The sequence below is a fragment of the Sprattus sprattus genome, assembly GCF_963457725.1.
Source record: "Sprattus sprattus genome assembly, chromosome: 2".
Lineage (NCBI taxonomy): Eukaryota > Metazoa > Chordata > Actinopteri > Clupeiformes > Clupeidae > Sprattus > Sprattus sprattus.
Window position 1 is genome coordinate 37,092,938 of NC_137921.1, and position 19,974 is coordinate 37,112,911.

Consider the following 19,974-nt stretch of genomic DNA (forward strand, 5'->3'; position numbering starts at 1 on the left):
TCTATGGACAGTAGACAAACTTAGTTCCATGATAGGCTCAGGCTATATTGGTATATTGGCTAATTGTCAATATTATGGCAGACACATAGGCAATTATATAAAAAAACAGCCTTCAGTTAAATGAATGCTTCAAATGTGAAAATTAAATGAGTTGGATTCCTGAGTTGGATTCCTTAGACCTATTGTGCTGCACAGTCCCGACGACCACATTCATTGCAGGAACTTTGCCACAGGGCGTCGAAATACAATACTGAGTTCAACTATAATGAAAAACGCTATATGATTGTCCCCTAATAGAATCACATTACTCTGAACATGATGGGTAGCCCAAGGCTGATGTGAGTGCTGTGTTTCTGTGGCGCCTCTGTGCGTTCCACTGAGGTACTTGTCCACCCAGCCCTGTCGAGTTGGGAGATGATAAGCTTGTGCTGCAGAGGACGTGTCTCCCTCAGCCATCTCGGTACCCGGCATCGTCCGTGTGTGTTTTGAGGCCGTTGTTCTGGCTGTCCCTGGTCATTTGAGAATCACGACGGCGTTCCCTTTCCCCCTGAATGGAGCAGGGACCTGGCGCGGCGACCGGGGGGAGTTTCATTTCCCTGAGCGAGAACGAACAAAGATGTTACTCAGGACTGTATACTCTGTGCCAAGCTGACAGCTCGGGCAAACTAGCATCGAGCAAAGTGGGAGAGCTGTTCAGGGCATCCCAGTTGCCGACTGAAACCCTACATCAAGTGAGTATTCTCTTCCAGTCACTGAACCGCCACTATTCGCTGGTGTGCTCCCACCGGGCTTCCTTGTACGGTAGCAGGGAGCTTCTTGGCGGATGAGCCCCGCGGTTACTACTACCGAGTCCGCATTGCTCATTGATGTCTCTGCACTGCTTCTCAACGTGTGAGGTTCTTTTTAGCTTGATCTGTACATGATATAAGAACAGCGATGAAGATGCATTCTTGTCTTTTATTCCGCTTTCGATTGAAAAATGAACTTACCGGCTTTGACAGTAGGCTACATCTTTGCGCATCGTAAACCTTGTCTTGTTTTGGTATTTTTTATAAGGTAACCTTTGTGATTATTTCTGCTATAGGTGGCTTTATAATGAGGTTGTTCTTTATACAGAAGTGGATTTTAAACCCCATAGTCTACCTCGAGTACTAGATGAGTCACTCAAGAACAACCGTTTGAAGTTGCTGCCCAGTAGTGCCACTGCTGCAGTCATACCTGTGTGTAGCCTTCTGCTGGAGTCTGATCTGTGTCAAAAATGATAGTTTTTAGAGAAAACTGCCTGACTCATTGGTAAAATGTTTACTGTTCAGCACCTAGGCTTCAACCATATATTAATGTTGTGTAAATTGTCCTTGGCCCTTAACTCATTCTAGTTATGATGTGCTCCTCTCAAACTTTGGCCTGTGTTCTTTCCTAGAACAGCTTGGAACCTCTTGGGGTAGACTATCTGGTACATCTAGATGTGCACAATAATGTTTATGTCCAGTCTATAGAGCCCAATGGAACACAGTGTTTCTGGTCTAATTTTGGACATTTTCAATGACAGTTTTTACCATCTGTGTTTGGGAGCGTGTGAACCACACAGATGACAGGAAGGGTGCCACCTCTGCTGCAAAGATAAGGGTTTGAGGATATGGGACTGATGGGTGGAACCAAACACTTTTTCTGGCTTCTGGCAAGGACTCTGTGAATTCGTGTCTAAATGTGTGGTAGAGTGATTACTCCAACAAATCCTAAGTTTAATGTTCTGTGTGGAAATTGACCGCTGAATGACCTACCGTGTTATGATGAAGGGCCCACCATCGTTTTTTACTACAGTTGGAGATAGTCCTAAAGATTACAGTCACCTAACCAGCAATATTTTCTGTCAGAACAAGTATGATTGCATGCAGTTTATGCCATTTTAATCACAGAACAAAACATTCTGAAACAGTTTTGGTATCGTATTTATTTCAAAACACACCAACACATCATATCCCATATGCTAGTCATCTGTTCAACACACACAAACACACACTCTAGCCATACACCCACGTATTGCTATTAAAAAAGCAAACAACCCCAAAAAACAACACACACAACCACCACAGCCACAGGAAGTGACTCTTTCCACCACGATTCATGAGCGCAGTGGGTTAGCAGCCATTTCTGGCCCCTCCAGACCGCTGCTATTCACGCCACGGCAGTGTCCCTGGGGGACGCCTCCAGGACGGGCCGACCCATTGTGTCTCTCTGTGGGGTCAGGAAGTTTGCCACAGCGCTCTATTTCCTCTTCATCCGGCCCAGCAGCTCCAGACCCCGGGCTGTGTGTGTGTTTGTGTGTGTGTGGACTGACTCACTGACTGACTGACTGACTGACACAGAGCGTACAGCTCCACAGACTCTCACCACCAGTCCAGAGAGGAGGGAGGAGCAGAGCAGGAAGCCTTGTCTTTAATCAGGGGGTCAAGCTGACATCAAAATGAGACAGATAAGGGAGGAGATGATCTCACTCAGAGGCTGGAAGCTGGTCGGGGAGTGGAGTGGAGTGGAGTGGAAGAGGTCAGAGGTGGTTTGTGAGGGAGGACTTGATTGATTTTGAAATTTGATTTGTAAGAAGCCTACTGGCCTGTTGAAAAGGCTGATGAGTGGTCTACACGGTTAACACTTGCCAACTGGCCAGCCTGCCGCTAACACTGTCAGGAGTTGTTTAGTGTCAGCTTCAGGGGGCACACATATTCACAAATACACACACTTGATCCCACCTGTCCTCACCCTTGTGTGTTTGCACAGTTTTGACTCCTGCCCGTGTGACGCATTCTTATGAGGCCAGTTTGAATGACATGGATTAGCATGGCTGAGGAGATCTTGAGTAGGGGCCAAGTGGCTGACATTGTGCCACCATTTCACACAGGCACCTGTTGGATCTTTGGAAAGCTTGACTGTTCTCCTCAGTGGCCTGCAAGTGGGAAGTTTTCCCGCTCAAATCTGTCCTGCATTGTTTTCCCATGTGATTTACATGCCATTAATTTACAATGAGTATTGATTACAAGGTAAAGATGGTCATTTATAGTCGCATTTTGCTGTACATTCAGTTGGGGGTTGTTGCCAAACGGCATTAGCAAATAGACAGTGTTTAAATGTGTCTGTATGCTTTGATGCACCTACCATTAAAGGCTTTCTGTCTACCTGTCAGCTTCACTGTGTATCCTCATCTAGAGAAATATTTGCCAATGTGTGTGTTGTACCGTATTCCTCCAGGCTGGAGTTACAAGAATATCCTCATGACTGAATCGACTGACTGACTGAGATAGAAAATACAAAGCCCTCAGATGCTTATTCACAACTCTAAATACCCCCCGATCAATACCCTCCCTTTCACTCTTGGGCTTGCATTTCGCAGGTCCGTCCTTCCGTCTCTCCAAAAGTCAATTTGGAGTCACTTTTTTGAAACCTCTCCTGAGCACGCTCCCTCCGTCAGGCCCCCCAGAATGTGAGTGCCATGCTGAATGGGACAATAGTAGCTCTATTGTGTTTTTGGCTATTGGGTCAGTGACAGAGCCCCCACCATCCCACCCTGGCGCTGGCCGTCGGGCGCTGTGCCAGGGGCTGCCCAAGAGCATGATTGCCAGCCATTTATATGGCCATCAATGAATCAGCTGTGCTGCGCTGTTCACACGGGGCCTCAGCATTCATGTCCTCCGCTCAGATGGCACAGGGGCAACAAAAACAACCTCATTGAGACACAGGAAGTGTGGGACTGTAATGTAGAAAAGGCTGCCCTTTGTCCGAACTGTCAAGTAAATGTCTGCTATACACTGCGCAATGGACATTACGTGTCTGGGTGCTATGCTTTATTGCAAGCTTATAATAAGGCAGTAAACATATTTGAAATACCTACAAGATGATCATCTGTGTTAAAACCCTGCATATGTGCAGATGTCCTTCCGGGCAGATATTACAGTTAGCTAAGGAATGTTGTTGCACCAGTGTGTGTGTGGGGTGGGGTGGGGTGTGACGCGCCCACTAATTCCTCATACTCAACAGGAGATGACAAACTTATCTGACTGTCTGAGTGCGCAGCGAGTGGTAACCATAGGCAACTGCTGTCATGTGATATGTCATTTTCTTGTGAGGTGTTCAAGGAAGTTTGGCTTTTGATCTGATGTTTTTTAGACCCTGGAGTCAGAATTTGACTACACAACACTGTAGTTTTTGCAAACAGGCTCTTAATAATGTTAAGTTAAATGTCTGTTAAACTCACACGGTAGTGAGTTAAACACAGCAAAAAAAATACTCAGTGTAGAACTGGCTTTGGCTTTGACCTCGTTCATTTTCAATCCAACATCCACCCAGAAGAAATCATTTTTATCGGGGATGGACTATGTTGCTGGATGTTGTTGTGGGAGAGATTTGTGCCAAAACAACTCATGCCTTCATATTTAATTAGCACAGCAATCTGTAGTCCCGCGGCATGAGTGATCTCGCACTGCTCCTCCATCATACCTTGTCAGTGTGTTAAATCGATGTAATCCCACAGTGTAATGAATAAATAATGGTGTTTTTGCCAAATCTACAAACAACGGCCCGACTTTCAATACGATCAAAGGGGGTTGGCTTTTTGTGACCTCAAAGGAACTGTATAGCCAGCTGACCCGTGCCGTCTGGGACGCCCGTGCCAGAGGACCCAGCCTCGGCCATGGAGGTGTTTTGTGCCGAGTCAGTGGCACGGGCGTACACTGCCTCATTTGTCCCGTTCTTTTGTCTCCGGGGAAAGCGGTTGAGGGAGAATGCAGGTCAAGCTGAAGTAATTGGGTCTTAATTGTCGATTATACAAAATCCAACCTCCTCCACCCAACCCCACTGGCTCGTCCTTGCTACCCCGCCCCCCACCACTCATTGTGGTGTGGACATCATCTGGCAGCCTGCTCTGCTACTTCGCTCTGTTGGCCTGTCATCCATCTCTCTGGTATCGTTCTCTCTCATCTTGCACTTTCCTCTCTGGCTGATGTGCTGTTCTCACAGTGTATCTTCCACTGCATGCTATCATCAGTTGTACTTTAATTGGAATATTTATTGTGTGTGTGTGTGTGTCAGTGTGAGAAAGTGTGTTTTAGAACAGTGTGTATAGTGTTTGTGCTTCAGTTGTTGTGGGACACATGAACGTTGTGTTAATGTATGTATGGGTGTAAGGAGTCTCTCTGTAGCTTACCCACCTACTGCATTTCTTACCATATTGACCCCCATGTTGTGCCCTAAATATACCTTCAATTCCTAGAATAATGCCTATTTAAAGAAAGAAAAGAAAGAAAGACTAATCCATACTAATCCTTTGATGCCCTGTAAAATAAATGACAGATTATGAGCCATTTTAGCATCAGAATCAAAATCATACCATCCCCTGGCAATTCTGAGGACCTTATGGAATGCCTATGGAATCTTAAGCAAGCCCAAAAAACAGTGTATTAAAATCAATAGTACCATGGCATTTAATGGCTCTGCATTCTGCAGTCCGGAGTCCTGTTTTAGATGTATCTGATGCAGTGTATACTTGCCAGAAGCACTCAGTCAGAGCTCCCCAACTCTCACCACTGCTTAGGGATGTTTTCAGCAGATAACCTATAAGATGCACTGCGCTTGCTGTTTAAAGCAAAATCAATCGTTGGGCAGAAAGAGGAATTTTAGGTGGTTTTCCCTTGTTACTTTTTCATTGCCACTGTAAATGCTGGCACCGTCAGCACACAGGGGAGCAGAGTGGAACAGGAACTTCTGCTCAGGATCAATGGGCCTCAGATCACCTGACAGAGATGCAGGAGCGCAGAGACGCAGTTTCACACCACAGGAGGGGGGGGTCTTATCTGGAAGACTCCTCCAGGCGCGGGGAGAAATGTGATGACTTGGGATGTTCTGATATGGGCTGAACTGCTCCCTTGTGAGAAGAGTGTATCGCGATGTGATATTTTTTGCCCAGATTCAGGATCGCATATAAGGTAGCTTGCCCATGTATCTTTTTTTCTTGTTTTGCATGCCAGATAAGCCTCATCCTCTCAGTGCTTAATGATAGAGGGTGGGCTGAGTCACAAGTCACAGTGTTCAGTCTAGGGGTCTTTCTTTCTATGCTTTATTATCAGCACAAGAATCCAATGCTATTTATATCAGTCGTCCCATTCAGATAACTCTGGCTGGGAGAGATGCTCCACGCTCTCACGCCTGCTCAGGCAGATTCAGACTATTGATTATGTCTATTACAAGGCCAAACACTTTGCTCTACACAGTGATTAATAGATATGCATTCGGCAGAGAGCAACGTTTGAAGGCATGTGAAAGGCACGTGTCCCTGGGCCGGAACAAGTGTAAATATCTGGGTTGAAGCTGTGTCGGTCGTCGCAAAGAGCCCAACGTTCCGACTCGAGAAGTGAGTGACTGAGTTGGGTGGAAAGGGATTATAGGATTCAACGTTTTTCAGGCTCGTGCTTAGAACAGGAGGCCTTTGTTCAGCGATTTCATTGCACTTTTCTTTCGTCATACGGCTGATTGAGTTCTAATTGGGATTTGGGTTTGATTCTAAAAATGGTCTTATTGGCCAACTGCTCCTGTGCCACAGCCAGAAGCATTTGAAGGTCAGTTTTGCACCTGACCATTATAATTGTGCCAACCTCAAGGAAGGGTTTTACACTGAAAGACCAGTTCTTTGCAAGTAGGTTTGCATTTGTACTAGATTAGACCAATGACTGTACTGTATGTACAGACCTCCATATACAGTCAATGAATTAGACCTTTTTTTCCCCCACAAACAGCCATGGTTAAGAGCTAAATCAACTGTGTTTACTCTGACTTTAAAGTCCATTTCTGCTGGACATGCATGAGCAGACAGACACAGTAAGGTTTCAGGTTTAGCTATCTCCCCTTAAGCGATCGGCGATGCACTGAACTCCCCTTGTCTTTGTAAACATGCCTTTTTTAGTTCATGCATAGATGCCTTTTTTCCGACTGTTTTCTAGTTGTGCTCTCCTTTTCGTCTCATTTCGGTGTAAACACACTTTCTTGCTTTAATCAGAACGTCGGGTCCCCAGCTGAGCAGGTCCCTGCTGCGTTGTTGATCCTACATCTCCAGCAGAGGATTAAGCTGTCAGGGTTTCACTGCGACTCCTCCATTACAAGTCCTTTAAATGAGATGCACACCTCTTAAACGTCTCCACATTCAGTCGTCTTTATTCAATCGTGCAAGAAAAAATGCTAGTCCCTTGGCTTTTCAAAATACTGATCATGTTGTTAAAGCACACACAGATTTAATCCATTTTCGTTCTGTAATGATTTCTGTTAATGTGACGATGCGTGTTGCTCGTCAGTGGTGTCTAGGCAACTGGTCAATGTTTGGTCGTAATTGAGTCATGTCCTAAGGATTGGTTTTAAGTTTAACCCAGACATATAAAAGTTGTGGACAGTGACAAGCTCGACCATGTAAAGAAACAGCTATCGCTGACACCTATCTTTTTTTCTTTCACAGATCACAGAGGTGTGTGGAGCTAAGCGACTAGGCTACTTTGGCACCGGCCAGTTCTACGTGGCACTGAAGCTCCTGGCTGCGGCACAGTCTGGCCTGCCCGTCCGCCTAGATAGCATCACGGGGGGTGAGTTCAAGAGCTCGGCCGGCATCTTGGGAGATCCAAACAGAGAGCTTATTTTGGCTTATTTTAGCGTGCTGGGATTTGATGTAAGAAGGACGAGAGGTCCTCACACAGAAACTGAAGTTTAACGTTGTCAACCTCTGAACCCGAGGCATCGACTGCTTGTCATCATGATACCAGAAAACAACTGTTATCTCTTTGTGTTAAAGCTAGGGCAAACATACACACACGTGATCTGTACATTGAAACACTTTAGTTAACTTGTACAGCACCGTACATAAGTGTGGGATGGATTAGTGGTAATCCCTGAACAGGCTGTTTCAGTAGGGGTTGCACTGCCTTCCCCTGCCACAGAGCAGGGGAAGCAATGTTTTGGACACACACACACGCACACGCACACACTCCCACACACACACCCACACACAGCCACGGGAGCAGCAGATAAGGAGCTCAAGAGTGACACCCGTAAAAGCTCCTCATGTAAGCCAGAGGTCAACCCATGGCAAGTCACATGAGCAGAGTGCTGACAGGGGTGCTGTTTGTGGACATGTTCTGTACACACATCTCTGGATTTTGTGTGCATTTCTGCACGCTCTGCCTCAGGCCATAGCCAGGTCATGTGGACTGAACACATTGGCTTTCCTTCGTGAAAGCAAACTCAAACATCAAGGCAAGGTGTAGAGGCCAATCTAGCACAGCTGTAGTTTACTGGCTTCTACACTTTGTCCAGCTGCAGAGATGAACACACACACACACACACACACACACACACACACACACACACACACACACACACACTCACACACACACACACACTCACACGAGTACTGTAGATCTTAGTCGTGCACGTATCTTTGGCCAGTTCAGAAATGTGAAATTCTCTGTGAAATTCCTTGAAAAGCTCCCAGTGGGAAAGTTCAGGTTGTTTCCAGCAATTACACATGCTTCAAGCCCACTCTCTTAAACACTCCACCATACCACATATCTAAAGGATAACAATCCAGTCTGCTCTAAATAGATGCAATTCCAAATCTCAGACAGTCTGTGCAGCAACAGTAAATGAGCAGTAATTGTGTTGTCGGACCTCATGCGAATGTGTGTGTGTGTGTGTGTGTGTGTGTGTGTGTGTGTGTGTGTGTGTGTGTTTATGTGTGTGTGTGTGTGTGTATTTATGGCCCTCTCGTGACCGTTCTGTTGATCCGTGCGTCCTGTAGACCTGCCCCTGCCCATATTCTCGGGGGCGAAGAGTGAGGCAGAGATGCGCTACCCCAACCACTCCCAGAGCAGCGACAGCCAGGCTCATCCGCTCGGCTCCGCAGCAGCAGCAGGGCCTGCCCCTCGCACCGCCTCCGACAGACCCGCCTTCAGACAGCCAGACAACAGCATGGACAAACAGGTGACACTGGCATGGGTCTGAGGGGCTGTTCTCTGAGACGGCCATGGTGTCTTTTGCATGGTTACAATATCATGACGTGAGGAAGGTACATTATGGCAAGGGTCAGAGAGATTAAATTAAAAGTAAGTTCTGATATGGAATTTGGTGTTTCGATCTGAGAAGAATACATCTACTTTCATGGATATTTAAAGAGGTATTTTAAGCTATGAAAGGTATTGCACAAGTGACGCCATTTTCCACATTTCATTATTAAGTCTAATCTAGCATGTTTAAAGTGTATATTTTGTATATTTATATTTGTCATTCAGATACATTTAGATGTGTGTAAATGCTATAACAAACATGGCTGGTGCTCAGTAAATAGTCTACCCGAGGTATGACGTGAGTTTACTTTCAGGCTAGTGTGATCTAATTGTAATGTAATGTAAACGGACTCTTTTGTCCCTCCTTTGTTGCAGGAGCCATGGTCTCCGCCTCGTTCCCCCTGCACCTCTCCTCCTCAGTCTCCCTCCACCTACTGCCGCTACAGCGTCCAGAGAAACGGCACCGATATGTCAGTGGGTAGGTCACCCGTCAATCAACAACGCGCCCCCCTGGCTTGCTCCGCCCATGAAAGAAATCCCCTCACAATAAGGTCTGTTGGTCCACGCGCTTAGTCAAGCAACACATAAGCCCACGGCAAATAAGCGTGCATCATTTATTCAACCTTGTGCTCAGTTTAAATGCCATGCTGTGGGAGTGTGGATTATCCCTCAGAGGAATAGCTCTCAAAAAACCTCCAAGCCCCTGATCCCCCCGCTACACCAGCTGCATGCCGGCCGTCTTTGCTTTCGCTAACGTCTCGTGTGTAATGGGGCTTTTACAGTATGCAGGAGATTCACTCCTGAGCCTTTCATTTGCATGAGCCACTGAACACATTGTGTCCCCGGCGCCCCTCCCGCCATCTTGGTGATATCATTGTACAGCGGAGACATGTTTAAAATGTGTAAATGAGTGACAGTCTGATTTTTCTAAATATGCTTTTCATTGGGTGCCTCTTGGGATAGTACTCCTGCCAGAAGTGTCTGTGCAAGCTCTGACTCGGATGCTATAATGAGATAAGGAAGCTGATAATTAAAAAACCTAAAGCATAACGTGGTCTGATGGGTCTGTGACCATTATAATCAGCATCACTGAAACTGCTGCTATGTGCTTGTCATCAGTAAATGAAGACAAATGCTCATCACCTTTCCCTGGACCAGAAGATGACCTGAACAAAGAGCCCCTTGATTTATTTATTGAAATGAGGCTGGCTTGCACTACTCTGCTCATTTCCTACACTTGGGTCATTGAAATAGTTGCTCCTGGATCACTGCAAAGAAATAACTCAGAGGATGTAAATTAATCTGGGTTGATTGCTCAAAAAGAAACAAATCAGGCACATATTTTCTGGTGTACTTTGTCACTTTAACCGTACTTGCAGTCAGTACTGCAGAGTAGATTTTATCCCTTGAATTAACAGGAAGATTAGATATTATTCTAGTGATGACTATTCCAGTAATATCAAACAGCTGTGGTCTAGCCCTCCTCTCTCTGCATGAGAACATGGCTCTAAGCTCATGGATATGTTAGATCTGCTTCCAGTGGTATGGGGGCAGGGTGTGTATTTGGCCTTGGCCCACTGTACAGACAGTTGCATTTCATTAACCCTCCCCTGCTGCGTATCAATGTCAGGCCTCTAATCTCCTCACCTGTTATGGTGGAAAGCCTGAGTAGCACCCGGCTCTCTGCTCTAGAGGGGCGGACATGATTGCACAGTAGTCATAGTCATGGCTGTGGTCACGGTCGTTCCCTGGTGGTGTGGTCATTGTCCCTGGTAGATCCAGGGGAACTCTGCCATTCCCTAATGTTACATCATAATGAGTACTGGCTATTGGGAATGCTTTGACACTCAATCTATTGATTTTGGGGCTTAACAGGCCTCAAAGGACCTTTAGACTGTCTGTCTTACATGGTATCACTGGGCTATGTGGGTAATACAGGGCAGTGTAGCACAGTAGCGGAAGTGGAAGCATACAGTAGTAGCAGTGTTGTGATGAGTTAATCATGTCCAGGGCCGTCTCTGTCCCAGCGGGTAATTGACAGCATGTGGACTAGTAGCTGTGCACGCTCTACAGTTGAGTCCGTCAGCCACTGTGGAACAGCATTGAGTACAATTGATCAGTCCACATAACAAGTGCTTGATGGTAATCATTGTGTCTGATCATGGAGATTTAGAGATACTGAGCAATTATGTTTCGTAGGAAAACTTTTCCTATTGTGCTGCATTGACCATTCCTGGTGAGCAATGCACATATAGTGATAATGACACTGCAGTATTTCTTGCAATTGTTGCAGCTCTTCTGTAACCTGCTACTCTGGTGTGTGTGTGTGTGGTCTGCCGTTGTTTCCCACGGATGTCTCAAGCCTAGCCTGTACAGAACCGGGCTATATAGGACCCTCGCTTTACCCAGTCGGCCCATTAGTAACCAGGCAACCTGAAACATCAGAATGTCATCTATTACACTCTGCCAGCGCCTCACATTCTCTCCCAGGTCCTCTGGAGCTCTTTGTTTCAGGAATGTGCAAGGCCAGTCCACATCATTCATCAACATTAATTGCCTTTAGGGGTATCATGAGCTGCCTACTGTGTTTTGCTTTTAGATCAGATATACTGTCCATTAACGCCATGTGCACACAGTTTAGCTCAGGAATGCTCTCAGCGGGTTTAATTCATTGGTGTGATGTATGGATTTACATTTTGTTTTAACTGTAAAAACAAAAACACAGAGACTTGCTCTACACATAGCTATAGATGCTATGAACAAGATGTTGTAATCTGAATGTGTGTTGTTTCTCAGTCAATTCTCAATGTAATTCTCCATCAAAACAACTGGCGGTTATATGCCCTACATCAGTTGCCAGTTGCCGGTTAACTGTCCTACACCCTGGCTCAGATGTGCGATACTACTTTCAGCTTCCTTGCTTTCCCCTGGCAGTCCTGTGTGCTAAGTGGCCTAATCATGGTGTTTAAATGCATTGGGGAGTGTAACCCTAAGGGCAGTGTGCAGAAAGCCTTATGCAAAACTGCAGCTCTCAGGCTTAGAGCTTGTTCTGCTGTGGGTCAGCATAAACCAAGGGCAGTGCCCTCCAGGCCATTAACAGTCATGTGTATCAAGTTTTATGGACGCTAAGCTCATAATGTAGCAAACTGTCAGACCATATGTGCTACAATTTGACCAGGCAAGTTTTTGTACGATTCCCATCATGGGTTTTGGGTGTGAATCCAGCCCAGGGGCTGTTGCTAAATATATACTCCTGTTTCGAAGATGCGAAACGTCCAATACACACAAACTGGCTAAAACCAGACATCTGACGCAGGCTTAGCACCTTTCTGTGACCTATGACACATCTGTGTCATGGACACTGTGAATCACTGGATCACACAGGAGATGCCAAGGCTGCTAATCTGCCAGCGAGGGCCGCGGAATCAGACGGGTATCTGTGCCTTCGCTCAGCCACTTACTCTGGCTCTGTTAGTTAACATGCACGCAGGAAGGGGACAACAAGCCATGAATGTTAAGTAAAGGCAAAGCAGATTGAAACAGCAATGCCACCCACAGGTCAATCCCTGTATGTCACCAATCAGCCTCGACGTGCACAGCACACTGTACAATGCGTATTTATTTTCATGTGAGAGGCCAAGTTGCCTTGCCTTATGCTTAGTAATGGTAGGGTACTCTTTTAGCATTCGTTACTGGTTTTCAGGTGTTTTTGTATATTAGCGGAACCACACTGAAATCAGTCCTTCAGTTTAGAGCAGTGTCACAGTGGTTCGGAATGCAAGTCACGTCAAGCTCGGCTCTGTTCTACCGAACTACTGTGGTCTCAGCAGTTGGATCACATTTGTAAACATACCTTTCGGGTTCTTCCTTCACCCTCCCCCTGCGGCCCGTCAGCAACAGCCACTGACATGGCAGGCTGCTCCCCCCCTCCCCCCACTGCTCCACCCAACACACACACACATACATATTAAAGTGTGTGCTCTGTGTGTTTGCCTGCTGCTGCGGAGACATGTGCCTGGCTCTGTGTAATTCCTCTAATTCGCATCCTGTAGCCTAGCCTTACCCCTCCGCACCACCTGCCCCAGAGCAGCGCCGGGAGCCAGGGACCGACAAGTGCTAGCTGGCCTGAGGGGCCGCGTGGATTAGCTCTCGGTCAAAACACAAAACAACACAGGCTGCGTTGGCCTGCACTCGTGTGTTTACGCCTCATTCGTAGCGAGCGGTGGAGGTTTGATACTTGAGACGTGAGCTTGAATGAGCTTGAATTCATTGATTTTTGAAGTGTTTGCTCCAAAACTGTTTTGCCGTTTAACAAGACAGATCCTTCTGCTCCGGCTCTGGCTGCTGCCGCTGCTGCTGAGTCTGGAGTCATAAAAGATGTGGCGTGTGAGATTAGGTCCCAGTTTGAGAACAAAATCCAATTAATGCCCTGTGAAGTGTGATTATCGCCTCCTGCACAGAAACTCTCATTCATCTGAAAATAGAACACTGAATACTTTCTCTCCCAGTCGTCTCTCTCTCTCTCTTTCTCTCTCTCTCTCTCTCTCTGTCTCTCTCTCTCTCTCTCTCTACCAATGTCTTCCTTTCACACACAGAGCCTCATATGCCCCCCAATCCCCCCACCCCCCTTATGCCTCCCACCCTGACCCTGTACCCAGCTTCAGCTGTTGCTGTTGTTACACCTCCCAACACACAAACGCACTCTCTCAAAGTTTCCCCTCGTCTTCCCCTCAGGGTACGAGGGCAAGCACCCGACCCGATCCGCCATGGTCCAGGAGAACTCCTCGCCCAGTCACTACGCGGTCAAGCCTGCACCAGAACAACCAACCATCACACGGGTAAGGAGGGGCCGTTTAGGACATAACTATTGAGACACTCTCACACACATACCTATGAAACACTCTTACACTCACTATTGAAACGCTCACACACTCACAACTGAAACACTCACACATACATACAGACTCGTCTGAAACACTTACACATACATATGAGAAACACAGACGCATACATACATACCTCTGTGGCATATACACATACATATGAAATGCTTATACGTATACAAGTGAAACATTTATACGTATCTATCTGAAACACTCATGCATGCACATATTTGTAATTGTTTCAAATGTGTATGTATACATTTTCCTATGTACATAGACTCTTCTGTGTGTTTGGAATGGTGGTGAACATATAAATAAACCATCATATTATTGTTTAACTACAAATAATAAAAATGTAATCCAACATCCCCCCCCCCCCCACACACACACACACACACACACACTCACACTCACACAAGACTAATATAGTTTCTTATGTGGGATTCTTTTGACTGATTAATACTATTTGTGTGTGTTTGGCTATGTGTCTGTCTGAGTGTGTATTTGAATGTGTGGATGGTAATAATGTACACACAGAAGAGGACAGCATTAAACCAAGGGCATTGTTGGCTAAAAGTGATGCGTAAACCCTCCCACATAGTCTTCCCAGCGCAGGGCAGCTCTGGGGACCAGACTGAGCTCTATTCTCCTCCACAGGCTCAGTCCACAGAGAAGCTCACAGACCAGGCCACAGACGACTACTCCGACGACCCCTGGAGGATCACGGAGGAACAGCACGACTACTACACAAACCAGTTCAAGAATCTGCAGGCTGACCTGGGAGGTCTCATCCTGGGTAAGACTGCTGGTCTGAAACCACCGGCCACCAGGCCTCAGAGGAGTTGTACTGCCAGGACTGAGTCATTGAATTGAGGAGTTGAACTACAATATTACATGAAACTTTAATCTTCAGGGGTATAGGTATTGACATTGTTATTGTTGCGTAATTACTATCTACAGTTTTGCAACACAGGCTGATAATGCAGTATTTTAATGCTTTAATAAAAACTTTGGTCCATTTGCCTTTTCCATCATTACATGTATCAATTGTGTAGTTGATAACAAGAAAACCACACACTTTCACTTTCAGTGATCTCTTGTACACCTCTGAGATAGCTCCCTGGAAATTTGTTATTGTTTTATCAAAAGCTCTTTGTGTCTCCAGGAACTGTTGCAAAGAACTTCTTCACCAAGTCGAAGCTTCCCATACACGAACTTTCCCATATATGGTAAGTTTGAAAGCCTCTAACAGTGGAGAATGCAAGTATCAGGAAGTTGTCTCACCTCAGTCCTGCCGAGCAAAACCACTAAAGCGGTGGCCCCGGACCTGCCCATTATGGGCCTCGTGTGCTTTCACTCCTTCTCTGCCTTTAAGATGGCCAGAGCTCAAATAACAAACTAGCTTGGTTTCTCAGCACAGAATTTGGCCACAGGCCCAACAGTCATAAGAGGTCAGAGGTAAGGCCGGATTCAAATACCTTCACCATTACATGTCAACACTGAGCTAGCTCTGCTAGAGTTCAGGTCACTACAGGTTCCCTTTTTGTTTGTCATCCAGAACAGTGAAAACACACCCGAACGTGGAACACCTTTATCATTATAAAGCTTTTATTTCTTTTAGTCTTATGAGTGGTGGCTGGATGGTTCAACAAAAACCTTCTCTCTCTCCATCCTCTGTTTTGACTGTCCTTTCTCCTATCTAAAGATCAGATGAAAATTATACACATGGAGCTCGCTGGTTTCTTATGTGTCCGTAGATGTGTGTAAGTGGTGTTTTGGCTGGGTCACTCTGACTGAGTGTGTGTTCCCATTCCAGGGAGCTGAGTGATGTTGACCGTGACGGAGCGCTCACATTCCCAGAGTTCTGCACGGCGTTTCACCTCATCGTGGCTCGGAAGAATGGGTACCCCCTACCCGAAAAGCTCCCCCCATCGCTGAGACCAGCTCCTATTGCGCGCGGGGAGGTCACGGTGGACTCAACTGAGGTTCGGAAACACCGTCGTTCCTCCCCTGGTTTTATCTCATCTTTAGTTTCCTCTCTCCATTTATTTCACAGGGACTGGGTCAGCCTCCCCACTAATATATAATTTTTTATGGCAAATCGAATCTTTTGATCACTGCCCTAGATCCATAAATAGCATAAATGTAGTCACAATGACTTTGCTGTTTGATTCTGTCCACTGCAAGCCTGTAAATGTGTTGCCCATCATTTTCATACAAAACGCAACAAATAGTATTTGCTTTGGAATATATTTGGTCTGCGAAGCTTTTCCTTAAGTGACCTCAAAGCATCAATGGAGTCACAGTTATAACCGTTTGGTTCTGTCCACTACAAGTGAATGAATGTATTGCCATTCATTGCCTCTCACAATATGGTTTGGAGTATATTTGGGCCACACTGCTGTTGGCTAGGAGTGCTGGTCTCTAGTGCTGCTGTGTCAGCCCAATGCAGTGGGGTTGGAACTATGTGGGTGCGTCGTCAGCAGAGGGAGGAGAGGAGCATAGATGGCTGTGAATGGCTTTGGTTGTTTGCTTGTTTTGAATATTTTCACAGTGTTTATGCAGTGTGTTGTATTTTATGTAGGATTACATTCAGGATCTGTCAGAAAAGATGTGAATTGTTTTAAGCAATGCATGGCACTGAAATGTACTCTCATGTCTGTCTGTCATTAAATATTCATCACGCAGATCACTCAACCACTCATTGTGTTTGAAGACACCACACTGAGAGACACCCAGCAGGTAGGAACTATTCCCATTAGTGCTTAATAAAAATGCAAATCTCAAACCTCATTTACAAGAAGGTTATTCACATAAATGTAGATAGAGGGCACTAATGAGCTTAATATGATGCCCCAGTGGCCCAAACATCTGTGTTGCTAGAAGCTAGAAAATAAAAGCCTCCTTGCAGTAACAAATGTTAAATCATTCAGAGAGACAGATTCACCGCTCCTTTGTTAATGCGTGTTTGATGCTCGACAGGAGAAAAGCTTGGTTGAAATACAGCAGGTGACTCCTCTGCCAGGCCTGACCACATCAAAGCAGGACATGAAGGAAGAGGCCAGGAAGCCAGGTAATGTGTGGTGTGAGTTAGCAACGACGCTAAGGAAGGAGTCTAAAATTGACTCGAGCCCCTCAAAGCCTCTGAGAGCTTTTTATGATAATGCGGTGATGTCTCGGAGTATCCGTCTGAACAAACAGTAATTTACAGTCTGTCTTTAACAGGCTCCAGCTGCTCTGCATAGTTATGCTGTGCTGACTGTGTAAATCAGGTGTTTGTGTATAGAGTGATATAGTGTGCTAACTTTGTGATGGTGTGAGAGTTAATATCAGTCAATGTTCACAATGTCAATGCAAGTAAAGAGATCATTCCATTCCCATGTTTCTAATTCCCAATCTTAAGATTTTTCTCTGGATGGTGCTGTCTGTAACATTCAAAAACTTTGAAATTGACTTTGACCCGATTTTCAAAATGTTTTAACTTCCACTCAAAGAAAAAGTAAAACTGTGGTCAGATGATAATATTGTATTTATAACCACTTGTTGTTTCAACCCTCCATTTCTGATATCTGTGCAGAACTGAGCCCAAAGCAAGCCGTGGCAACCCAGGAGAAGCCCGTCCAGCACGTCAGCGCCTTCAACCTCAAACCAGGTGAAACCGAAAAACCCTCTCCTCAGCATCCACTGCTCCAGACACCGCAGGGCACTTCTCTTACCACCCAAATACACCATCACTACACCGGCAGTAGCACCGGGGTAGCGGGCTTGTTAACCGCAGCTCGAAATGCCATCTGGCAGAGTGGTGATGATCTTGAAATAGGGTTTCTACCAACACAACTGACGGCTGAATGCTTGAGTTTGTATTTCGTAGGTGGAGTGGCAGTTGTGGTTTTTCAGTATTGATGGTGGCTTTAAGTAACATCGATCTCAAAATCATCCGCACCCCGCTTCCATCCTCTGATCTCACATTTCCCCATCCAATGATCAGATTTCCGATGATGCGTTCCCCTCCTTTCTGAAGTCTACACAAACACTGAACGAGGTGGAAAGGGTCCACGAGCTGAAAGTTTGCTGATGCTAAGACAAGGCCTGGAATCTCTTAATGGAAACAAACAGCGGTGTCGCCTCTCAGTGAAATGTTTATGTGCTCGGGAAACCGACCCAAATGGGCCCATGCTCCAGGTGCTCGTACCTCCCTTGGTAGAGGCGCACCAGCATAACAACTCCCCCCTAGCTCACAACACTGTTAAGATCTAACCCCCTCGTCTCGAAGTGCACGTGATGTCAAAAGACAAACAGTTTGCCTCGGATGGGATTGTAGAATAATAACGGATAAACGTGAAAAGGCCTCGACTGTAAGTGGTGGGAAGTCTGATCTGAGTAGACAGGAGGGGAAGCCTCCAGAGGAGGTGCAGCAAAAAACATGCACCAAAAACCACTAATAAACATGCTATGTTATGCCAGATTCTAGATTTATGATCATGTGGTTGTTGAAAAGGACAAGAGTCATGTTTACTGGGAATGCATGGTATGTTTTCTTCTTTTGTAGAGTTTCAGTATACACAGACAAAGTGATTTACTGCACGTGAAGTAGAGATTAATGTTTATATTAGCTGCTTTCACACGCTGACAAGCTTCTCCTTTTTGATGGCAAAGCCACAGAGCAGAAGTATGGTCCTCCATTGTTGAATGTAAGAATGCTCTTTTTCAGATCCCCCAAATGAGTTGGATCCAAACATGAAGTCACGAACACGGCCCAGGTAAGTCTCTCTGTGATACATTTAGACTGTAGACTGTAGTCAGACCATTTTCATATACATGGTCGTTTTTGAGAGGATGTTTTCCTCTTTGTGGGTCCCAAATATCCAACATTGTTTATATTTGCCCATGTCAGTGGAGCTGAATTTGCATTTAGTTGATAGGGACAGTACGATAACCAGAACAATGCAGACCTGTGCTGGACTGTCAGAGTGCATGAAAACGTGTTTTTCCACCCATGCCGCCGCTGTTGTGTGCAGGTCCTACTCCAGCACCTCCATAGATGATGCCATGAAGAAGGCGGAGGAGCCTCCCACACCTCCACCGCGGCCCCAGAAGAGCCACTCCCGCGCCTCCTCTCTGGACCTCAACAAGCTCTTCCAGCAGGGCAGTCAAGGTAGGCGTGCAGTGGGGGCTCTCTTCCAGCAGGGCAGCCAGGGTAGTCGTGAAGTGGGGGGCTAGACCAGAAGAGACTGCATCAGTCTTTGAAAGACTTACAAGTACTGCTATAGACTATGAAATGGTGTAGAATTCATATAGCTGGCGGCCTTTTGCTGAAGAATTATCACACAGCACACAGGGAGTATAGGATCCCTGTTAGTAGAGGACTGGCCAGGGCCCATTGTGCTCCATTTAATTCTGTTGGATAGAAGTGGACGGACTTGTGTCAACAGATTTAATGAAATTATATCACAGACTGGTCCTAAGCAAACATTTCTGAAGTATTGTGTGGTTTAAAACAGAAACATGGACGGTTGGAGTGTTTTAGTTGGGGAGGTTTCTTAATGTTTGCTTTTTTTGCTATTATTTTAACTGAAACTTTAAAGATTAAAATCTAAGAATGGCATAGGTAGACAATTCTGAGAAGGCTTTTGCTGCTCCTTCTGCCCTAAGCCAAGCTGTACACATGTCTGAAAGACATCCTTGAGGTATTTCATGCACTAAGGAAAGCATATGAATATCCTTCCACAGATATTAATGTAGGTATGATAAACTTCTGATCTGAAATGATAGTCTTTTATCTTCAGTAATTCTGCTGTCTCACCCACCCTTTTACTCCTCCTCCCATCCTCATCTCTTTCTCTATCCCTCTATTCTTCTGTCTGCCAGGTATAAAGAGTGGCTGGTTGCCCCCTCCACCAGCTCTCCCTCCAAGACCCCCAGCTACACAGGTACTCCAGTACTCCATACACACACTCACGCACGCACAACACACACACACACACACACACACACACACACAC

General features: G+C 45.8%; 1 protein-coding gene across 1 annotated transcript in view; it reads left to right on the forward strand.

The window, feature by feature from the left end:
- Window positions 1–551: 551 nt before the first annotated feature.
- reps2 (RALBP1 associated Eps domain containing 2) overlaps window positions 552–19,974 on the forward strand; it is a gene marked incomplete at its 5' end in the record, with an annotated part of 37,050 nt that continues 17,627 nt past the window's right edge. The window contains 14 exons of the mRNA XM_080831845.1: window positions 552–731; window positions 7,490–7,613; window positions 8,825–9,006; window positions 9,465–9,567; window positions 13,824–13,927; window positions 14,630–14,768; window positions 15,138–15,201; window positions 15,789–15,957; window positions 16,661–16,714; window positions 16,955–17,045; window positions 17,550–17,624; window positions 18,684–18,732; window positions 18,991–19,169; window positions 19,841–19,902. Of these exons, the coding sequence (XP_080687971.1) occupies window positions 552–731; window positions 7,490–7,613; window positions 8,825–9,006; window positions 9,465–9,567; window positions 13,824–13,927; window positions 14,630–14,768; window positions 15,138–15,201; window positions 15,789–15,957; window positions 16,661–16,714; window positions 16,955–17,045; window positions 17,550–17,624; window positions 18,684–18,732; window positions 18,991–19,169; window positions 19,841–19,902 (1,575 nt within the window). The remainder of the gene's footprint in view (window positions 732–7,489; window positions 7,614–8,824; window positions 9,007–9,464; window positions 9,568–13,823; window positions 13,928–14,629; window positions 14,769–15,137; window positions 15,202–15,788; window positions 15,958–16,660; window positions 16,715–16,954; window positions 17,046–17,549; window positions 17,625–18,683; window positions 18,733–18,990; window positions 19,170–19,840; window positions 19,903–19,974) is intronic.